Source organism: Doryrhamphus excisus, linkage group LG18 (assembly GCF_037039965.1).
Source record: "Doryrhamphus excisus strain RoL-2023G ecotype Guam linkage group LG18, RoL_Dexc_Guam_v1.1, whole genome shotgun sequence".
In the NCBI taxonomy this organism is placed as follows: Eukaryota; Metazoa; Chordata; class Actinopteri; order Syngnathiformes; family Syngnathidae; genus Doryrhamphus; species Doryrhamphus excisus.
Window position 1 is genome coordinate 12,012,735 of NC_136374.1, and position 20,590 is coordinate 12,033,324.

General features: G+C 40.1%; 1 protein-coding gene across 4 annotated transcripts in view; it reads left to right on the forward strand.

The window, feature by feature from the left end:
- Positions 1–3,153: 3,153 nt before the first annotated feature.
- Positions 3,154–20,590, forward strand: part of slc12a5a (solute carrier family 12 member 5a) — a 131,438-nt gene continuing 114,001 nt past the window's right edge. Inside the window, exon 1 of one of the 4 annotated variants that reach the window (XM_058054698.2) lies at positions 3,154–3,473. In XM_058054698.2, the coding sequence (XP_057910681.1) occupies positions 3,284–3,473 (190 nt within the window). In that variant the 5' untranslated portion in view covers positions 3,154–3,283. The remainder of the gene's footprint in view (positions 3,474–20,590) is intronic. The other 3 variants (XM_058054699.2, XM_078798488.1, XM_058054700.2) reach the window with 3 other exon arrangements.

A 20,590-nucleotide genomic window follows, 5' to 3' on the forward strand; every position in this document is an offset into this window, starting at 1 on the left:
AGAAAAATAAACGTAAAATGGTGCAATAATAGTTGTTAATACACTGTCACTTAGAAAACAAAGGTAACACACAGTTTGGCATGAAAAACAAATAAAAGCAAAGCACTAAAATGTGCTATATATATATATATATATCACTATATTGACAGTTACTATGGTACCCATTATGTCATTTGATGGTCATATCACCTCGTACTTGGGTACGAGGTGCAATATTAAAAAAAACAAAAAAAAATCCTTAAACTGTATTATGGAAAGCAGGAAGTGAACAAATGTAACAGTTACTGATTGTAAAAGTACCAGATGGAGGGGTAGGATTTAATTTAATTTAAGTCCCGATCCACAGTTTTCTTATAAAAGCAATCTCTCATATGGTCATATCACCTGATACTTCAGTACATGAGAAAAAAATGTAAATAAAAAAATATATAAAAAACTCATTAGGAAAGCAGGAAGTGAACAAATGTAACAGTTACTGTTTGTAAAAGTACCAGATGGAGGGGTAGGATTGAATAAGCTTAGCTTCTTCCTACTTCTTTTTGACATGTGAAACTGTGAACTGATTATGTGATGCATTCAATTGTAATCTGATGCATGTTCAAATGAAATAAAACCATTACCATTACCAAACTATATTTACATTTTTTTTTTTCAAAATAAAATCTATAAAAAATGGCCCACGCATCATTTGACCTTTCCACATGCCAACATCGCTGGAAAAGGTTTGAACACCCCTGCTCGAAGCTCAGGGTCACACAAATATTTTGCGCAAGGTAGGAAAAAAAAAGAAAAAGAAAACAAAAAGGCAACAAGTAGCGTCATGTTTATTTGTTTGACCCCGAGTCGAGTGTTCCCACTTAAAAGCCTGCCGAACAAGCGCGTTGCCCCAAGTGGCGCCAACTGGAGATGCACGGGTGTTTGTGGTTAAGAGAATCGATCTGTCAACATGACCAAATCATGTCAATATTACACCATTTGCCAGCTCTGGTCTATCCTGTGTGTGTGTGTGTGTGTGCTCATGGCCAGTTGCCCTCCTCCTTGTGCAGTTGTGTGTTCAATGCCAGTACAGCGAGTAGCTTGTTGCGAAACTCTTAACTGTTGTTCAATAGGTGTACTGTGTTGCGGGAGGTCATATTGCCAGGTTGCAGGTAACCAGCGTTCCTACAAGGCCTCCGCCATCAAACGTTGACAGGTTTGTGCCCTCTTCAACAAGTGACACAGATTCAGTGGTGCCATGCTTGAACTCAAGAGCCTTTTGACTGAGCACACAAAAACACTGCCAAGTGTTATAACATAGGCAGGAGAGTAACTTTTGCCTTTTGCTTTCCCAATCACACTCTTTGCTTTGGAGTGTAGCCAAGTGTCGTTCACCTGAAATGTGTGTAGGGATGAACTCTAAACAAGTGTCATGTGTTGGTGTTTTTACGCACATGCTTGCCAGGATGGTATTTTTCCGAGATGAAAGTTTGTGGAGGACATTAATTATATCACTCATTAAAATAATCATTAACAGGCTACTTCATTAGGCACACCTGCATGATATAATGTGACACTTATGATTATAAATTCATTCATTCATTCATTTTCAGGGTCGCGGGGGGTGCTGGAGCCTATCCCAGCTGTCTTCGGGCGAGAGGCGAGAGGGTACACCCTGGACTGGTGGCCAGCCAATCACAGGGCACATATAGACAAACAACCATTCACACTCACATTCATACCTATGGACAATTTGGAGTCGCCAATTAACCTAGCATGTTTTTGGAATGTGGGAGGAAACCGGAGTACCCGGAGAAAACCCACGCATGCACGGGGAGAACATGCAAACTCCACACAGAGATGGCCGAGGGTGGAACATTCAATTCAATATAGAAAATTGTAATAGATTAATTTAGTCGTAGATAAAATAGATAAATAACATACTGACGGTAACTATCCATTTATTCCCCCATTGAAAGCACAAGGACAGCTCTTAGTGTAGCTAAATGGCGCCCCCTGCAGTCTTTACAATAGAACTGAAGTACTGTTTGCAAATAGAGGAACGTCACATTACATTTACAGCCCGAAAAAAATGACAATAAATATAGAAAACAAACAGGCAAATAAGGACTGACTATCATACACTTGGAAGTGCACAGTATCAGATTGAAAGCTCTTTGTAATATTTTTTTTTACTTATATGACTCCATAAAAAGATGAGAAACAGTATTTGTATATGTTGGGAACTGTTATTTTATTTACATTAAAGCTACAATATAATATTAAAACACAGTATTTTTACATATTGAAAGTACACTGCATTATACTGAGCGCTGTTTTGAATAATTCGTTGAGTTCGTTGACATTATAGTTACAGTAAAATATATAAAACACAGTATTTGTTTACATATTTATGCAGCTGCATCACACTGAGACAGAAGAGACATGAAAGCCACATATTCTAAAATGTATTTCCGTCATGATATATATATTTTTAATCGTTTAATACATAAATGCGTGTATTTTTAAGCAAGACCAACAATTTTAGAATAAGAATAAGTCTTTCAATGTATTCTTTTGATAACGTTATCCTGAAGATAACCAGTAATAAATGAAGTAATTATTTCCATGAATGTTACTTCTTCTTTTTTTCTTTTAATATTTTCATTACATTATAGACACAGTAAAATATATTTTAAATATTATTTTTACATATTGAAAGTGCATTCAGCCACTAATATTGTGATTACATTACAGACAAGTAAAAGCAGTATTTTTACATATGTGCACTGCATCACATTGAATTAAATTTAGGTTGCAAAATGGTGCAAAATGTTAGTATTTTTACAAATAGTAAAATCATTCCTCGGGTTTTTGGTAGAAAGTCTAGCGTGTCCATCTTTAGCTTCTATAACGGTATGTTTGCAGGCTGATGTGTTGCCTAGCAACGTCTCCTTCCAGACGTTCAGGGTTTAAAGCATTAAAAGCAGCCCCCCCCCCCCCACATAGACGTCGCAATATTATAACATCACAATACAGTCACGTGGCGTGTGTTACAATTATATTAGCATAGCGTCTCGTCCAATAAAGAACATTGTTGTTGTTGTTTTTTTTTTTAATATTGCTATGTTCGGCGTTAGGACCCGGAAGCTCGCCATCGCGGACACCGGTTGATGACTGGGTCCACTCTGCATCTTCTCACCTGACCGGGACCTTCACACACACTCACACACGGCCCCGCCGCCCCCACGATTGCCCGACATAGAGGCGTTTGTTTGATACTCGGTGGCCGCCTCCAGTATCCGCCATGAGCCAGAGGTTCACCGTCTCCAAGACCGACAGCGACCGGCTCCCCGCGGACATCCAGGGGGAGGTGAATGAGCTCTTCGAGGGCGACGAGCCTCCGAGCGGCACCGTGGAGGTGGAGAGTGACACAGCTCCATCTCAAGAAGCAGCATCAACATCAGCATCAACATCAACCGTGGTGGAGCTGAAAGGTAGGAGACCACCCCTTCCTCTTCCACACACATGTTGTATTTTATGTATTTTCATGTATTTGCTGCATGCTACATGCTAGCAGATGTGTGACATGAATGTGTAATAGACACAATGGACAGAAATCTGATATTATCATATATGCAAAATGTATTTTTGTTCTGTTAAATTTGGTTGATTGGTGCGTTTCTTGCACATTTGACAAATAAAAGGGTCAATATTTTATATAGTGGCAGTATAGCGTATATGGCTAAAATATTGGCATACTTGTGTTAATTTAGCACATTCTTGATTTTAATGATGCACACACTCACTGGCTACTTGTGCAATATACTAATATTTTTTTTTGCTTATGTGATAGTGCTATTTGTTTCTTTAATTTAACAATAATTGTCATTCTTGTGACTAATTTGCACTTGAGTAGAACAAAGGTATCCAAAGTGCACCCGAGGGCCATTGGAATGGCTGACATAAGCAAACACACAGCATCAATCCCCCAGTAACCTGAGTATTGTATGCTTACACTATTGCTTTTTGGTATGAAGCTTTACATCGCACAATGACATTTTTCTTCTCTCCATGTCTTCATATATAATCCTTACAATCCACATCATAAACTCGGATGCAGCGCTGTAGAACAATCAGAACCCCCAATTTGGAAAAAAAGAAAGGAAGCCATTATGGTTGCCAGTAATTATCATAAGAAAATGATGTACTATTCACAAGCAGTCTGGTGCAAATGGAAAACCTCTCCGCCTAAGTAAATCAATGCTCTTTCAGAGGGAGGTTTTTAAAAGAATGACATTTAAGATGAATCGTCTGGGCAGCCAGGCGTCTGAGCCAGATTTCCAGTAAGCCCAGCTCTAACTTTGCACTTCCTTTTATTATCCTATTGTTTGTTATGTGTGCTGCAGACTTTACACAGACGTTTTACTCACCGCAGAAGCTCAAGCTCTCATTTGGGACATCTGTAACTGTCATAGACGTCTACAAAGACAATAACGTGTGTATTAACCATGAATACTGATGATATAAAATGAATAAGCAGAGAGAGATGTGCCTGGGAGATTAAAACATCACAAGATCACAAGATTAAAACAACCAAATTTCAGAAAAAAAGATAATTTTGCCGCTTCAATAGAGTTGTCCCTCGCAATGTCACAGTTCAATTATTGCTCCCATGCTCTACTGTTTTTTTTCCAAAAAAATATTAATAATAATTAATCTTATTAGTCATACAATATTGAAATGTAAAGGCCAATAGGCATCAGTAGTGTTCCATTATTGAGATATGACATGTCCTGACATGATAAAGTGAAAAAAAGTTCTCCTCCCATTCCATGTGGAAGTGGTAAATTGTTGGCTTCTTTGTTCTTCTTCTCCACTCTGTTTTAAACCCTTTCTTAAGATTAGAATACAGGAAATAAATCACCTTACATTTATTTTGCGTAAATTCACTTACCACTGTCATGTCTGGTGCCAATTAACCGTGATAAACGAGGGATGACTGTATGTTGCCATTTACATGCGTGTCTGTTTTCCTCTTGTCTCGCTTCCAACCAGGGAGGAAGAGGGTTCACTCTGTGCTTATTTTCAGTCCGTGGACTCTTTTGCGCCATTAATCAACAGTCCTGTCAGTCTCTTTGTCTCTGTGAGGGGAGGCGGGGCCTCTAGCATACGCACAGCCAATTAGGGTCTTACTGTCTCACAGAGATCTTCATTGGAGATTTACCATAGTGTCCGTGCTGCTGCCGAAGGAAGAAGGATCGCATCAGAGAGCAACAGCAAATTAATACTCAACATACTCACAAAATAATAATCATAATAAATAATATATTTTATTTGTATAGCGATTTTCAAAATAGTACAAATTCTGGATTGTGCATATCTTTGGGAGAATATAAACTTACAAAATCAGCAGGGAATCAAGTACTTATTTCCCCCAGTGTCACAGAGTACATACGTAATATGATCTATTATCTGCAGTCTTTTATCTTGACACGACCGCCATCAATGGTCACTACAGTATACGTAGATTCAGCCAGCCAGGTAAAGAATGGAAGCTTAATAGCTGCTTTAATCACAGGCTTAATTTTCCCTACAGGAAAGGGCAAAACATCCCTTCATGCACCCCACTGCATATTGTGAATTAAAATCACACTAGTATACCACTTCAGCACCCCCCCCACCCACCCACCCACCCACACACACACACACACACACACACACACACACACACAATGATAAATGCTCCCAGTGTTCATATTCATCCATCCGTTATGGCTCTGGCTAGAACGATGGCCATGGGGGTACCTGTCGGGACAAATCTTTCCTTCTTTGCACGCTACCTTTAAGAGATCAGGGAGAATTTTATTGAAAGACTTCTCTTCATTTCGTGTAACCTAAAATGATTTGCCTTGGTTCCTCAATGCCCACCGATTCCCTCATACATCAACTTCACAGATTGCCGTGACAATGCAGCATCACATTTCCCATTGGGGCGATCTCACAAATGGAATTGCAAGAAGACACCTGGGTATAGCACGATGAAATAATACCTTATTGCTTCAGTGACATATTGAAAAAATGTTTTATACTAGATAAATCAATGATAATCCTTTTATTTAGAGTGTCTGGATCCATGGGATCGGCCATATTCGGAACATGAATGATGACATTCCAACGTTTTAGCACAGGACTTGCTGATGTGATGCTGTTTCCATTGATCCAGACAGAGATGTGAGCAAGAAGTGTCGTCTAGCTGCCAAACCCCCCCCCCCCTTTTTGACCTTCAAGCGGTGTCGAATAGATCTTCCACTGGAGTCCAAAATGGGCTGAATGCCCTGCTGGTGATGGAATTAGGAGCATTTTATCTGGCACCTGAAAAAGTGTCAAGCCATTAGATGTGTTTAAATATGCATTTATTGAGGTTGTGTTTGTTTTGAGGGGGGGAGCTAAGAAGAATATAAAGTCAATTTATGTATAGCCCTCTTTGATCACATGGTCATGTTGTAATTGTGGGGAGGTGATTGTAAACAACGGCACCGCAAACCGCATTTTAAAACATCTGCAGAACGACTACCATTGTATGGAAGTAATAACAAATTATACCACATCATCCATAGCAGTTAATGTCAGTGTTTTTTGACCTTGCGTTAATTAGAGACCCAGGCGGTTTATTTGCCACCGGAAACTATAGGTGAATGTGTGGTTAATTGAATAGAGGCTTTCATTGAAGCATTAACAGACAGGAATGGTTTCACTTTGTTTCATTCTAACCATTTCTGTCCGGACATCCCTTCTCTTTTACACTGTAAAAAAATTCAAATTGACTCAATTAAAAAAAAAAAAAAAAGGTAACCTCGCTGCCTTAAAATTTTGATTAAATCTAACAAATTATTTCAGGTAATTTCAACTCACAACTAAGTTTTTTGATCTTAAAAGATCAAGTTCACATGACTTATTGCTTTGTTTTGGGAACTTTCTTAATTAGGTCAAATAAATAAATATTTTTGTTGTATCATCAATAGAACTCAAGTAATCTCAACTCACTTTTGATTTAGTCTAACTAATTAGTAAATTCAACTCACAATTAAATTGAAATTAATTGAAATAATTTGTTAACCTGATTTGAAAATGAGTTGAGATTACTTGATTTACATCAGTAATTTATTTTAAAAACATTATAACTTTAACGTTTTGTCTTTAACGTTTCTAGTTGTCTCAACTTTTTGGCGGAAGTTGACGGAACTAAATGCTAATTTTTTTTTTTTTACAGTGTAGACGATAAATACATTGGATCTTGAACCAATTTCTCAGACTAGAGCTGTCCTATCTAGTCCGACGATAGTGTTTGTCCCACTAAGTCATTGAGCTCGAACTCTAATGAGACCTAAACAGTCCAGTTTAGATGGTTTTAGTGCCCTGAGAATACAATAACTTGGATGAATGAAAATAAAAAAATATATAAATTTTTTTTCATGATTGTTGGCTAGTCAGTAGCATTTATTATTTAGTTCATTTGTCCGTATCTTATCCTATAATCTACTGCTAATTCCATTTAGTCTGTGGGATTGTAATCAGTGCAATCAGAAGCAGCATTGATTAGCTTTTACATGCTAAAAGGCTCTCAGTATGACGCAGTGCAATTCAACAGTAACAAACAACACAAGTGAACAGTTTTTAATTGTAAGTAAAAACAACATAAAAACCAGAGAGCTCTCGCTATGGGTGGAAAAACAAGCCTCAAAAATTGATCAAGCCATAAAAACTTTGTCTCAGAATTATTTAGGCTCAGTATCTTCTGGCTATCGTACTTTTGTTCATGAAGTATTCTCTGAACAATATATTGTGATACTTTGTGTAGGCTGTTGTCAAGAAGAATTGTTTTAGGGTCTTGTCTTTAACGGTTCCATGTCTGTTACTTGCACCAGTGGTTTCTTTCTTCTCCAGAGTGTTCTAAATGGTTGTAGTGGCTAAGCCCAATGTTTATACAATGGTTATGATTGATATTCCATCTTCTCCCAGATACACATCGATAGATAGTACTCTCGTTTTCATGTTGTTTTCACCTGTAAATGCAGTATACACAGTCCCTGAGTGTAAGAAAATATCATTTCGGTGATATATCGCGATACTTCGTTCCATGATACTGTATCGATATTAGAAAGTATGATATGGATATTTTTAGGCATTTATCATAGACTGTATATGGTATTTATTCAAGTGCAGACACGGCAAAGGTTCATTTCTGATTTTAATTTAAACCTCCGATTGTTAGGTGGCAGCACTTACGTAGTCAATTAGGGAAGGACATTTTTTCACAGTTAATAGAATGTGAACATTTGAGCAGGATCTTAGAACATAAATTAATTTATTTTTTATGTTTTTTTTGTTGTAAATTTAAAGCTGGATGTTAAAGCTTTATTTATCCACATATGCTACAATTTAAGTTTTTACAGAGTTTGTGATACAGCATAACATACTCTTCTAATTGAATAAAAATGTGTTTAGTAAGTGCATATTGTTGGTGTAATTCAGTTTTTTTCAGGAAATAATCTTTAACTACAGGAAAAACAAAAAAATATTGCCATGTTAACTATATCGTGATATATCGTATTGTGAGCCTAGTATCACGATACGTAGCGTATCGCCAGATTCTTGCCAATACACACTCCTAATACACAGGCCCAACGTATGCTACCCAATCTGAAACTCAGCCTATACATTCAGTGCTCTTTATTGATTGAATAAGCAATGCAATAGTAAACACACCTGTCAGTCACATGTTTATTTATATAGAATCCTACTTTGCACAAATTCACTTGTCACTGGAATCAATTAACCACGATAAACGAGGGATTACTATAAAGAAATGCACTTTTATCACTTTTATCTCAAGGGCATGTGGTGGTTGGGTCTAGCTCCACCTGTACCTGGACTGCACCACTTTAGTTCTAAAAGCTAGAACAGTGTGAGATGAGACATTTATGGTCTGTATGAACTATTATGTTCTTTCTCGGGGAGAATATCTTGACAAATTTATACAAAAAAGAATGTGATGCATCCAATTTTAGTGTTCTGAAAATTGAGCAGACATATGCAATGCTGCAAAGAGACACTAGGAGGCGCTTGTGTTCCTTTATCTCATTTGTGAAGCTTGGTACTGCTGTCAGAATCATGTGGTTAAAAAACTCATGTGAGAGAGGGATCAGAAGACCAGTAAATTACACAACAGTCTGTATTGTGTGTGTGTGTGTGTGTGTGTGTGTGTGTGTGTGAGATGGAAGGTGCGTGCTAAGCATATGGCTGACCGAACAATGTGATGAGATAGAGAGAAGAATAATGGGAAAGGGTTGCAGGAGAAGAGGGGGAGTAAATCTCCCAGAAATCCTCATGGTGTTACGTAACTGTGTGCAAATGTGGTGATGGCGGGTGGGGGTAAGGGAGCGGGGTGTTACAGGGGTTTGTGTGGGTATTTGTGTGCATTTATTTCTTCATGTACGTATGTTTGTGTGCAGCGTGTGTGTTCAGCCCCGATTGATAGGAAGTGACAAAATCCTCCTCACGTTGAGGCGGGCTGTAGGGCAAGACCCCTGTGACACTAACATGGGATGAGTAGGCGTGCAGGAAACCGGGGGGGTTACGTCAAGCAGGGTGAGATAGGACATTTCCTGCACTACCTGGCAACCCCGTATCACAGAGAATCCTTTACAGGTCAGCAGAGCTACTTACAAGGGGCAACGGAGGTCTTGAACCTAAACACACACATGCACACACCACTAGCAAAAATCTAAATTATTAGATAAACACAATATATTTTGCTTTAAAATCAGCTCATTGATTATCCAAGTGGCAAAAATGGAGGCTTTGAAGTCCACCAAATGAGAGTTAAGAGCTCAGGCTGTCATCTCGATATCCAGCACAACTCTTAAAGTGTCAGGATGTGAGGTTTACCAACGCACTGTCTGGCACCCGTTATACTCACCCCCATAAGCCATACTCTCATCCGAGTCACGGCGTCAATACCGTATTTTCTGGACTATAAATCCGGAGTATAAGCCGCACAAGGCCAAAAATGCATAATTAGGTAGAAAAAAACACACATAAATCGCGCTGGAGTATAATTGGTTTTATTTGTAATACTTTTATTGCTTTGCTTCTTGTTTTTAATATTTTAATGTCTATTTTACTATTTTATTTCTTATTTGATCTTTTAGTTTTGGATTAAATTCAATTTGTACCTTTATTTATTGTATTTCATTATTACTTTGTATTTTACTAGTCTAATTAAATAAATAAAGTGAATTGGATGTCGCATTTTTTGCGGGTAATTTATTTTACAAACGACTTGACCAAAACAGACATTACGTCCTCTTGGAAGGCAAGTTCTAACAATAAAAGAATAGAGAACAGGCTGAATAGGTGTAAGATATGCTAACACAATGGTTATTCAGCTACACGAAAAATAAACATGAAAAGAAAAGTTGTCCAGTGTTTATGTAACATAAACAGTTTTTTCATTTATAAGTCGCTCTGGAGTATAAGTTTCTTTTTATTTGAATTGGTTTTATTTTTTATACTTTTATTGCTTTGCTTCTTGTTTTTAATATTTTAATATCTATTTTACTATTTTATTTCTTATTTGATCTTTTGGATTAAATTCAATTTGTACCTTTATTTATTGTATTTTATTTTTACTTTGTATTTTACGAGTCTGTGCAGCACTTTGGAAACTCTGTTTATAAAATGTGCTATATAAATAAAGTGGATTGGATTGGAAGTCGCATTTTTGCGGATAATTTATTTTACAAACGACTTGACGAAAACCAACATTACATCATCTTGGAAGTCAAGTTCTAACAATAAAATAATACAGAAAAGGCTGAATAGGTGTAAGATATGCTAACACAATAGTTATTCAGCTACACAAAAAATAAACATGAACTGAAAAGGTGTCCAGTGTTTATGTAACATAAACAGTTTTTTAATTTATAAGTCGCTCTGGAGTATAAGTCGCAGGAACAGCCAACCTATGAAAAAAAGTGTGACTTATATTCCGGAAAATACGGTAATGCATGCCCGTTACGGGTCCACCTGTTCGAACCATGGTCCACTGAATGCTAAAAGCCCAACTGTCCAAACTGTCTGGTACCTGTTACACTTCACTGCCTCATTGATCATTTTTTTGGGGGGGGGGTCCGAAAACCAGCCTGTATCTGCTGTGACCAGGCCATGTGTACAGGCACAATGCCATCAATACAGTAAAATACACCTGTGTTGTGGATGGAGTGGATATGGACAACATATTATGGATTTTATGATGGTATTTTGAAGATAGCAACCTTGTTTGGGATGCTCTTGATCAGGCTTTTTTGTCTACATTGAAAACATTTTAGATTTTTCAGTTCAGCTCCTAAAAAACGAGAGCAAAAGCCAACCTTGTTGAGCCTTTCAGTGTCTTAATCTTTTCACATGACAAAACCACTTGAGTGCAATTAGGTCTTGTCTTGGTCTGAACAGAATTCCATCACATGGGTTTGATGGACAACTTGATTGCAGTACTCATTCCGACTCCTCTCTTACAAGTTCATCATTTTGGCCTTTTAACCTTTTTGGGAAACAGCCGCTTTGGGAGCGAGCAGGACAGATGTTCCAAGCCTCTATTGAGCCATGACAAGCTATTTATCTTCTTGCCTTTGTCTCCCTCTCAGCTGTCTCACCTTTCTTTCTCCGATCTGTGTGACCTTTTCCTTTATCTCGCTGCCAAAAGCAAGAGCGCCTCACAGAGCTGCGGTGACAATGAGCATTTTGAAGGAGGCCCTCCAAACAGCCTCTTTTCTGTCCCGCAGTCATTTATTCCATTGCCGCGTCCTCGCTGTTGGACCAGCAAACTGCAGATCGATCTATGCGCTTCTTTGTCGTAAGTAGCGCAACAACGTTTTTTAACTACGTCACGTCTCAAGCCCCGCTAGATGGATCTCGGGCTTGCTTTGTTAAGAATGTAAGAGAGACTGAGCCAAGGGATGAAGACTGTCTTGTAAATAAGAAGGTAAAGATCGAGATCCCGACTGTTCTCCCTCCTCTTTCCCAGCACCAGCCAGAGTGAGTGAAAGCAGATGGAGGACAGCTTCATAGCGCCCCCCCCCCCCCGCACGCCATCACACCCCGGCTCCTTAAATGAAACCTTTTCCTTCCATAACGTCAATTTTTTTTTTTTTTTGCCATCACCCTTCCTCTGTATTTTATCCAGTCTCTCGTCTACCGTTCCTTCCCGTCTCGCTTACCCACCCCCTCACTCTTGCAACCTCGCTCCCCTTGGTTTTGGTGCATTGCAGTGGCTCCCATCGCCACGTTGAAGACACAACAGCCTCGGCGAACGAGGTCTCCCCTTCTCATTCAGTATCACTTTCTCTCTCTCTCGCTCTCATGTCTCTCACAGGCTTACGTTCCCTTGGTCACTCCGGTCCCTTATTTTAGCCCCAATTTCCCATCCCTTCCCCTCTCCCTCCCCGGGCTCTTTCACTCTCTCTCTGTCTCTCTGAGGCTTATCGCCAGCCAGAGACAAAGACGTGTGAATGAGGCGAACTGGAGCCGCAACCATTTCAAATAAAGCAGCGCCCGATTTGGAAAAAAATAAAAAAGGAACGGACACAATCCCTTGCCCTGGTTCCTGCAAAGAAAGGCTCGCATACTTCCACACCGCTGCCTTCAGAAACAGTTGCTTATCGAACAGTCGCAAAGACAACCACCTCAGACGTTGAATAGACCTGAATAGATTTACAAGGCGAGGCACCCTTGGAGGTGACTGGCATGGTGTCAAAGCATCAATCCCGTGCCACCTGCTGTCACTCTGGAAGTGCCAGCATTTATTAAACATGTTTGATGAGGTGTTCTTTCCTGGTTTTCTTTATTCTCAAGAGCATGAGTGGGACCGACGGGAACACAAGATTTCAGCATCACATAGTGTCCCGTGACTCGTCTTTTGGGACAGATCAAAAACAATGTGGGGTGTAGATAGACTAGTCTTGGTGTCCATAAGAACCAGAACTTATGTTTTAATCTCACAAAATCTTGTGATATTAAATCTTGTGGCACCTTATAGCAACAGTTTTTGATGCTCTATGAAAATATTTTATTCCTAAATTACGAATCCTTTTCACTTACTGTATCACGGTCGGGTCTGGAACCATTCAATCCTAATGAATGATGGTAATGGTAATGGTAATGGTAATGGTAATGGTAATGGTAATGGTAATGGTAATGGTAATGGTAATGGTAATGGTAATGGTTTTATTTCATTTGAACATGCATCAGATTACACTTGAATGCATCACATAATCAGTTCACAGTTCCACATTCAGTTCCAAAAGGAGTAGGAAGAAGCAAAGCTTATTAAATCCTACCCCTCCATCTGGTACTTTTACAATCAGTTACTGTTACATTTGTTCACTTCCTGCTTTCATAATACAGTTTAAGTTTTTTTATATATGTTTTTTAATTTTTAATTTTTTTTCTCACGTACTGAAGTATGAGGTGATATGACCATATGAGAGATTGCTTTTATAAGAAAACTGTGGACCGGGATTTGATGAGTTGGTCAACATAGTTTTCCATATGAGCGTGACATGAACATTATTTTTGATTATTAGAGGTTATATTCCTCACATTTTATAAAAGAAATAATAGAAATACTCCACCATGCTATTGGCTGGTGACCGACCAGCCCAGGGCGTACCCTGTCTCCCACCAAAACTCAGCTAGGATAAGATTCCCATGTAACCCCGTTAAGGACAAGTGAAGGACAAATGAATGAATGAATGAAATACTGAAAAATAATCCAGAAAGTAAAAACCTACAGCAAGCTAACTCGCATATGCCTTTTGATTAATGACATTGGAGGCCAGCTTCTTAGTGCCTGGACAATTTCATTAACACATTAACATATTTGTAATTTCTGCACATTTTTTTACTTGTCCATATCTTCAGTGTAATGCTGACTCTGTAGCTCAAATGAACTGAACCACACCACATTTCCAATTTCAAGCTGAAAGACTCCAAAATAATCCAGAAAGTCAAAACCCATGAAAAGCTCAAATAAAGACACAGATCTGTTGTATAACAAATGTATCCCAACAACTGTTGTGCTCCGGCGCTACCTAGAAAACAAACTGAAATTGACCATTCCATGTCACCACGTCACACTGACTGTATGTACTCATTTAAGGTAAATTCTATAATTATAAATAATGTTCCTTTGCTTATGTAATTTATGTAATTTTGCCTCATAATGATACACGCATTGCCACAAACTTCAGATTTAAATTGCCTTGGTCCCCTTCTGCCCTTTTAATCTTTGCATTGCCGACTTTGTCAGGCATGATGAAGTCCCGGATTTATCGCCGTCGCTCCAAGTGCCTTTTGTATTTGAGCCAAAGTTTAATATCTACCCGAGAACCGGCCAGAAGTATAGTCCATCAAATACGCAGCAATGACACATCTGCAAATGGGGCCAGGAGTCAGTGTTAGGAGAGTCACACAGACATGAATCCTTTCATGTTGTGTTTATTTGCTGTTTTTTCTGTTGGACTGGCCACTTCAAATATACAATCTCATGTAGTCATTTGGCCTTAAAAACAGCTTCTTGATTGTGGTAGCTGTATACAGGGACTTGCAAAATAGCATGTTTCATTGCCATGGCAACACAGCATCCCTTGCTTTTATTAAGGGACCAGACAGTACTCCTTTCACCATAGTGGCTTAAAAGTGTTATTACACTTCACAACAATAGGGGGAGCCCTAGAAACAAATGGTGAATAGTTTATGTCATAATGAGTTGCTAAGTAGGGTCGAGTGGTTACCCCGCAGACCTCACAGCTAGGAGACCCGAGTTCAATCCCACCCTCGGCCATCTCGGTGTGTTCTCCCCGTGCATGCGTGGGTTTTTTCCGGGTTAGTACCGTAACTATGTATTTCCTCCCACATTCCAAAAACATGCTAGGCAACTCCAATGTTAGACTGTGCTGGCGACCAGTCCAGGGTGTACCCCGCCTCTCGCCCAAAGACAGCTGGGATAGGCTCCAGCACCCCCGCGACCCTTGTGAGGATAAGCAGTAGAAAAATGAATGAATGAGTTGCTAAGTAAAGTAAACTAAAGTAAACTAAAGTAAACTAAAGTAAACTAAAGTAAACTAAAGTAAACTAAAGTAAACTAAAGTAAACTAAAGTTATGGGGCCCATCTTTGAGATGTAATGACAGTGCTGCCATATGCTGTAATTGTCGAAAAAATATTGGTATGGTAATGTTTTTTTTTATTTCAGGCAGTCTTAAACATCACATGGTTACATCTGCACAATTCAAAATGTCTGAAAAGCCGCAGCAAACAGCAGAGTTTAGTTAATCTTTCCCCTTCCCCATGTCTGTTACCAGAAATGCAGTCACACCATATATCACTCTGGGCTCACACTGAATCCATTGTGGCTGCGGTCCTGATCCAGTCCGACTTGCAGCAAAGTGCGTTGAGAGTCAGCTCACAAGAGCAGATGTTCACATGATAACTAGCCTTATACAGGAAGTTCTTTATTTACTTTTATTATAAAGCCTGTGCTAAAATAAATCAGGATAAGCGACATAGAAAATAGATGGCTGGAATTTAATAACAAGGAGAAAATGGGGATAAATTTAATAATAAATAGCAATGAGCTAGATTAGAGTGTCGACTGAAATAAACAAGTAAACTTGTACAATTTATAAGTGATATTACTACTAATACACTTACACATAACACAAAGCTGCAGGCTATTTAAAAAAATATACAGTATAACTTCTTAGCATATCTCTGTTGGATTGGTTTTGGCCTGTTTACAAAACTAAAAATATCAACATGGTCCCTGGCATCCTTTGATTTGTTTTATTTCCCTCCGAGGGAAAAGCTTGGACACCTCTTCGCTTACACAAACAAATATATATACAGTCACGTATGGGGTATCATCATTCCTTATCTAACTGGCAAATTTAGGGATTGTGTCTGGTTGTGTGAAAGCACACATTGTCTTTGCAGGGTTACATGTAAAAAACAAACACTTAATCCTGCTCTGTTGTTGCGTAAAATATGCTAATGTTACCTATGAAATGTGATAATAACATCTGTGCCTGGTAATTACAGCATGTATTTAAAACGATACAATCAAGACAACCAAGCTGGCTATTTGGATTCACTCGAACACGTCGTTATGGAGTTATTTAGCAATTGACCTGTTCTGTTCGGCTCGCTGCACATTAACCCCCATCACCCCCGCCCCCCCCCTCCCCCAAATGGGGGCAAACCCAGCGTGAAGTGGCGATGGTTATAATTGTAGCTATTTAAAGCCAACACTCCCACTTGTGAGAAGCCAAAGCCAAGCCTTTAGAATTCCATGCGTGCATTACGTAACGATGTGTCTTTCGTGCTTGAACTCTTCTTCAGGCAGCAGGCTTACTTTATTAATGACGGGGATTGCATGATTGGGTGCGAGTCGATGTGTGTGTTTGTGTGTTATAACAGTGATGTCATATCTGTTCACATGTGCCAGTGCATGCGGATTCCCATGCACTTGACATGACGACAAGAAAGGTCAGGGTTCACCTTCCTGGGTGATTTCAAGAGGACGTGTCAAGAGTTTGCACAGATTAGCCACATTGGCTCAGTGGCATATGACATGCTGTGTTCACTGACTGCACTTCTCACAGTTGTTTATCACTCTGGTGGGTGACAAAATAAGAGTTGCTATGCACTGTGTTGTTATCTTCTTTCTGCCTGCGATTAACATCCTGGTCTGTCTATTTTATGGATTGATTCATTTACAGTTTGGTCTAAAATTACAGCGAATTGGAAATTGGAGTCAATATTTTATTGAGTTTGTGTTGTTTGGCAGTGCAATTGTCACTATAACTCAGACAAGAATAAAGGCTTGTTCAACTCGGGTCGCAGGCATGCCGGAGCCTATCCCAGCTGTCTTTGGACGAGAGACGGTGGTCGCCAGCCAATCACAGGGCACATATAGACAAACAACCATTCACACTCACATTCACGGAGCAAAGTAAACATTCACATTACTTCTAATTATCACGGTATGTATTACAGATAAATACTATTAACTCCTAAGGCTGCATGGTGGTCGAGTGGTTAGCACGCAGGCCTCACAGCTAGGAGACCCAAGTTCAATTCCACCCTGTTCTCCCCGTGCACGCGTGGGTTTTCTCCAGGTACTCCGGTTTCCTCCCACATTCCAAAAACATGCTAGGTTAATTGGCGACTCCACATTGTCCATAGGTATGAATGTGAGTGTGAATGGTTGTTTGTCTGTATGTGCCCTGTGATTGGCTGGCGACCATTCCAGGGTGTACCCCGCCTCTCGCCCGAAGACAGCTGGGATAGGCTCCAGCATACCCCCGCGACCCTCGTGAGGATAAGCCTTGTTAACAAGGTCTTTCCACAGGGCCAGACGATGCCCCTCAAATCATACATTTCGATCAGCATCAGCAGTTCTGAAACTTTTCTGACACACTTTATATGTAAAAAGGGGCTAAAGTACACAATAGTGTTGATAGTATCCACAAAATGTGTTTGAGACAGGTGTGGACAAACACAGCACATTAGCATTAATGTTGCAGGCACACAAAATGGTGCGTTCCCACTAGGGGTTTACGGAAAGCGCTTTTAAACCGTCTAAATTCCAGCATCAGGGATAGATTGTGTCCTGTACACACTTCCAATAAACAATTGTGAGACCTCTGAGACTCACTCGAAATTGTTGAACAATATTGTGATATGGGACCTTTAAAAACTCACCGAATGAGGTCTTTTATGTGATCCTTTATGTGATTCTTCTGGGCTGAGTTGATTCTTGACCCTGTCCATCTTGTCAGCAGCTTATGTTGACGCTGTCATTGGATGTCTTTCAACTCTCAAGTCCCTGCGTCTCTCAGCCAAAGGGGAGTTAATTGAAATTGATTTTGTACTCCCATCAAGGAAAGTAAAGAATCTGACATGTAACATCAGTGCTAGCAGATCCGCCCTACTTCCTGTGCAATTCCAAAGGTAAATATTAAGGGTGATCGGTAATTGATCGTTATTGAACGATATCAGTGAAAAAGCACGGTATCGGTAACGGTACTTGCTTTAAAACGCCAATCAGCTCCACCACAGAAGAAGCATATCTGCCGTTTGTGGGACTTCCTGTCTTTGTGAAAGCGATATAAATTTTGCACCCTGCAAAACAGGGCGAGTGAGATTGGTGAGTTTGAGGCTTGCGATGTGATCATCCATCAGGCAGCGGTTATAAAGCCCCGGTCCCAACCTGCTGTACTAGTAAGTATGGACAAAATTTGGGGATGAGTACCGCCTCAGTACGGCTTTGGGAACATGCGGACGCTATATAGCACTTTTAGTGCAGGAGGAACTTTTGTTGTGTGCAGGGCTGCATCGGGCCATGAATGATGTGTGACGCTTGTGTCCTCTGTAACCACTTCTGACTCTGTGGTGGGTGCACATCAATCTTTGCACCTCATCAGCTCATGTGGAAACGTGCACCCTGCAAAACATGCTTCAAAAAATGACGCTTTGAAAAGCTTTAGATTGGTGCGGCATTTGAGGGCGAGTGAGATTGGTGAGTTTGAGGCTCGCGATGTGATCATCCATCAGGCAGCGGCTATAAAGCCCCGGTCCCAACCTGCTCTACTTGTAAGTATGGATAAAATTTGGGGATGAGTACCGCCTCAGTACAGATTTGGGAGCATGCAGACACCATGTAGCACTTTTAGTGCAGGAGGAACTTTTGTTGTGTGCAGGGCTGCGTCAGGCCACGGATGACATGTGACGCGTGTGCACCACTTCTGATTCTGTGGTGGGTGCACATCAATCTTTGCACCTCTTCAGCTCATGTGGAAACATGATTTCAGTAGTGGCGCCAATTTGATGGACGAGTGCCGACATTTTGTCTTCTCTCTGAGCACAGAAGAGGGAGTCTGCTGCATCTCCAGTTCAGAAGGCAGCGGATGCGGTTGGAGGGACTCAGCAGAGACAGGCAAACATGCTTTTCATTCAGGTTTTCAGTTATTTTGAGAAAATTAGAAGTAAATGCATTGTGAAATGCAAAAGGTGAGTTGTGGATACCAGCATTTTGTTAATGTTCTGGTAAAACAAGGCTTTGTTTGGATTGAAATAAGCTATGAATTTTTATTTTGTAACAAAAAACCTTCATGAGAGTATAAAACCCTGAGCGGAACATTCCTAATAAATATGTGATATGCAAAACTAGTACATACATCTTTCTTTGCAACCACCTGGAGTTCCTTGTCTCTAAGTGATGGCATGAAGGCCTATTGTTCAGCATCGCCCTCAGATTGAGGGAATTAAATTTGTCCCGTCTGTTTATGTGTGCACCTCTAATTGAATCACACCCGACCAATTACAGCCCTCACACTGCTTTCTGCAGCCAGATGTGGCAGCCAGTATTTATTATCTATTCTGATTGCTGCATCAATACGATTGTGTCTGCCATTGGAGTCGTGTTACCATCCAGGGTCTTCCCCTCAGGGCAAACGGTACAAAACCACTAAAGGTTCTAATCGACCACACAGTCGGACGCTGCAGATAGCTGTACTCTGTTTAAAGTGGATCACATTTCCTCCCCTCTCTATATTTTGTCTCTCCTGCTCCTGTGGAAAAGAAACCCAGCATCCCACGTCACAGTGTTCTATTATTGGATGTGCTAGGATGCCGTGTTCTCAAGGAAACCATCTAATATAGATTCTTATTTGTTTATTTCACAGAGCAGGATTTTGACGCTCTTGATGGGGGAGGGGGGGACTGACATGAGCGCTGCATGCTGCAAGCAGATGCAATAAACAAACGTCTGCGTCCCATTTTTTTTTAATAATCAAAGAAAACTCCACTTCTCCCGTAGATTTAATTAGTGCTTGATGACGCCTCACGGGGTCCGGTGGAGCTCCTTTCCTTCTGACTGTTTGCCGTGCTGATTTGGCTTTTCCTTGGCAAGGAAGCACAATTGTGGGAGATTTATGTAGTGATTCATCTCACTACTGTGGTTTGCTGGCTCTGTGGTGGAATAGCAGCAGCAGCAACAACAGCAGCAGCAGCTCGCCTACTCTCATCCTGTGTGTAGGATCCCTGCTCCAGCGTCACACATGGAGCTGTGAGGTCCATACCAACCAAGAAACAATTTGTAGTAGTAATTGTAGCTTTAAATAACAGCTTCAGAATCAGGCTGATTGCACACTGTAATAAGAAAAATAACATCTGTTATCACCCCAGAAACCCTGAAATAAACCAAGTCAGTGGTTCCCAAACTTTTTTTTGGAGATTCAATTATCTTCACTCCTTACTGCCATTACAACATTGGTTCTGTTGCTGTTGATGAATGACCATGTGTAGATTTTTTCCTCTGCATTTTCTCATGCACTCAAAATCATTCATTCATTCATTCATTTTCTACCGCTTATACTCACGAGGGTCGCGAGGGGTGCTGGAGCCTATCCCAGCTGTCTTCGAGCGAGATGCGAGGTGCACCCTGGACTAGTCGGCAGCCAATCACAGGGCACATATAGACAAACAACCAT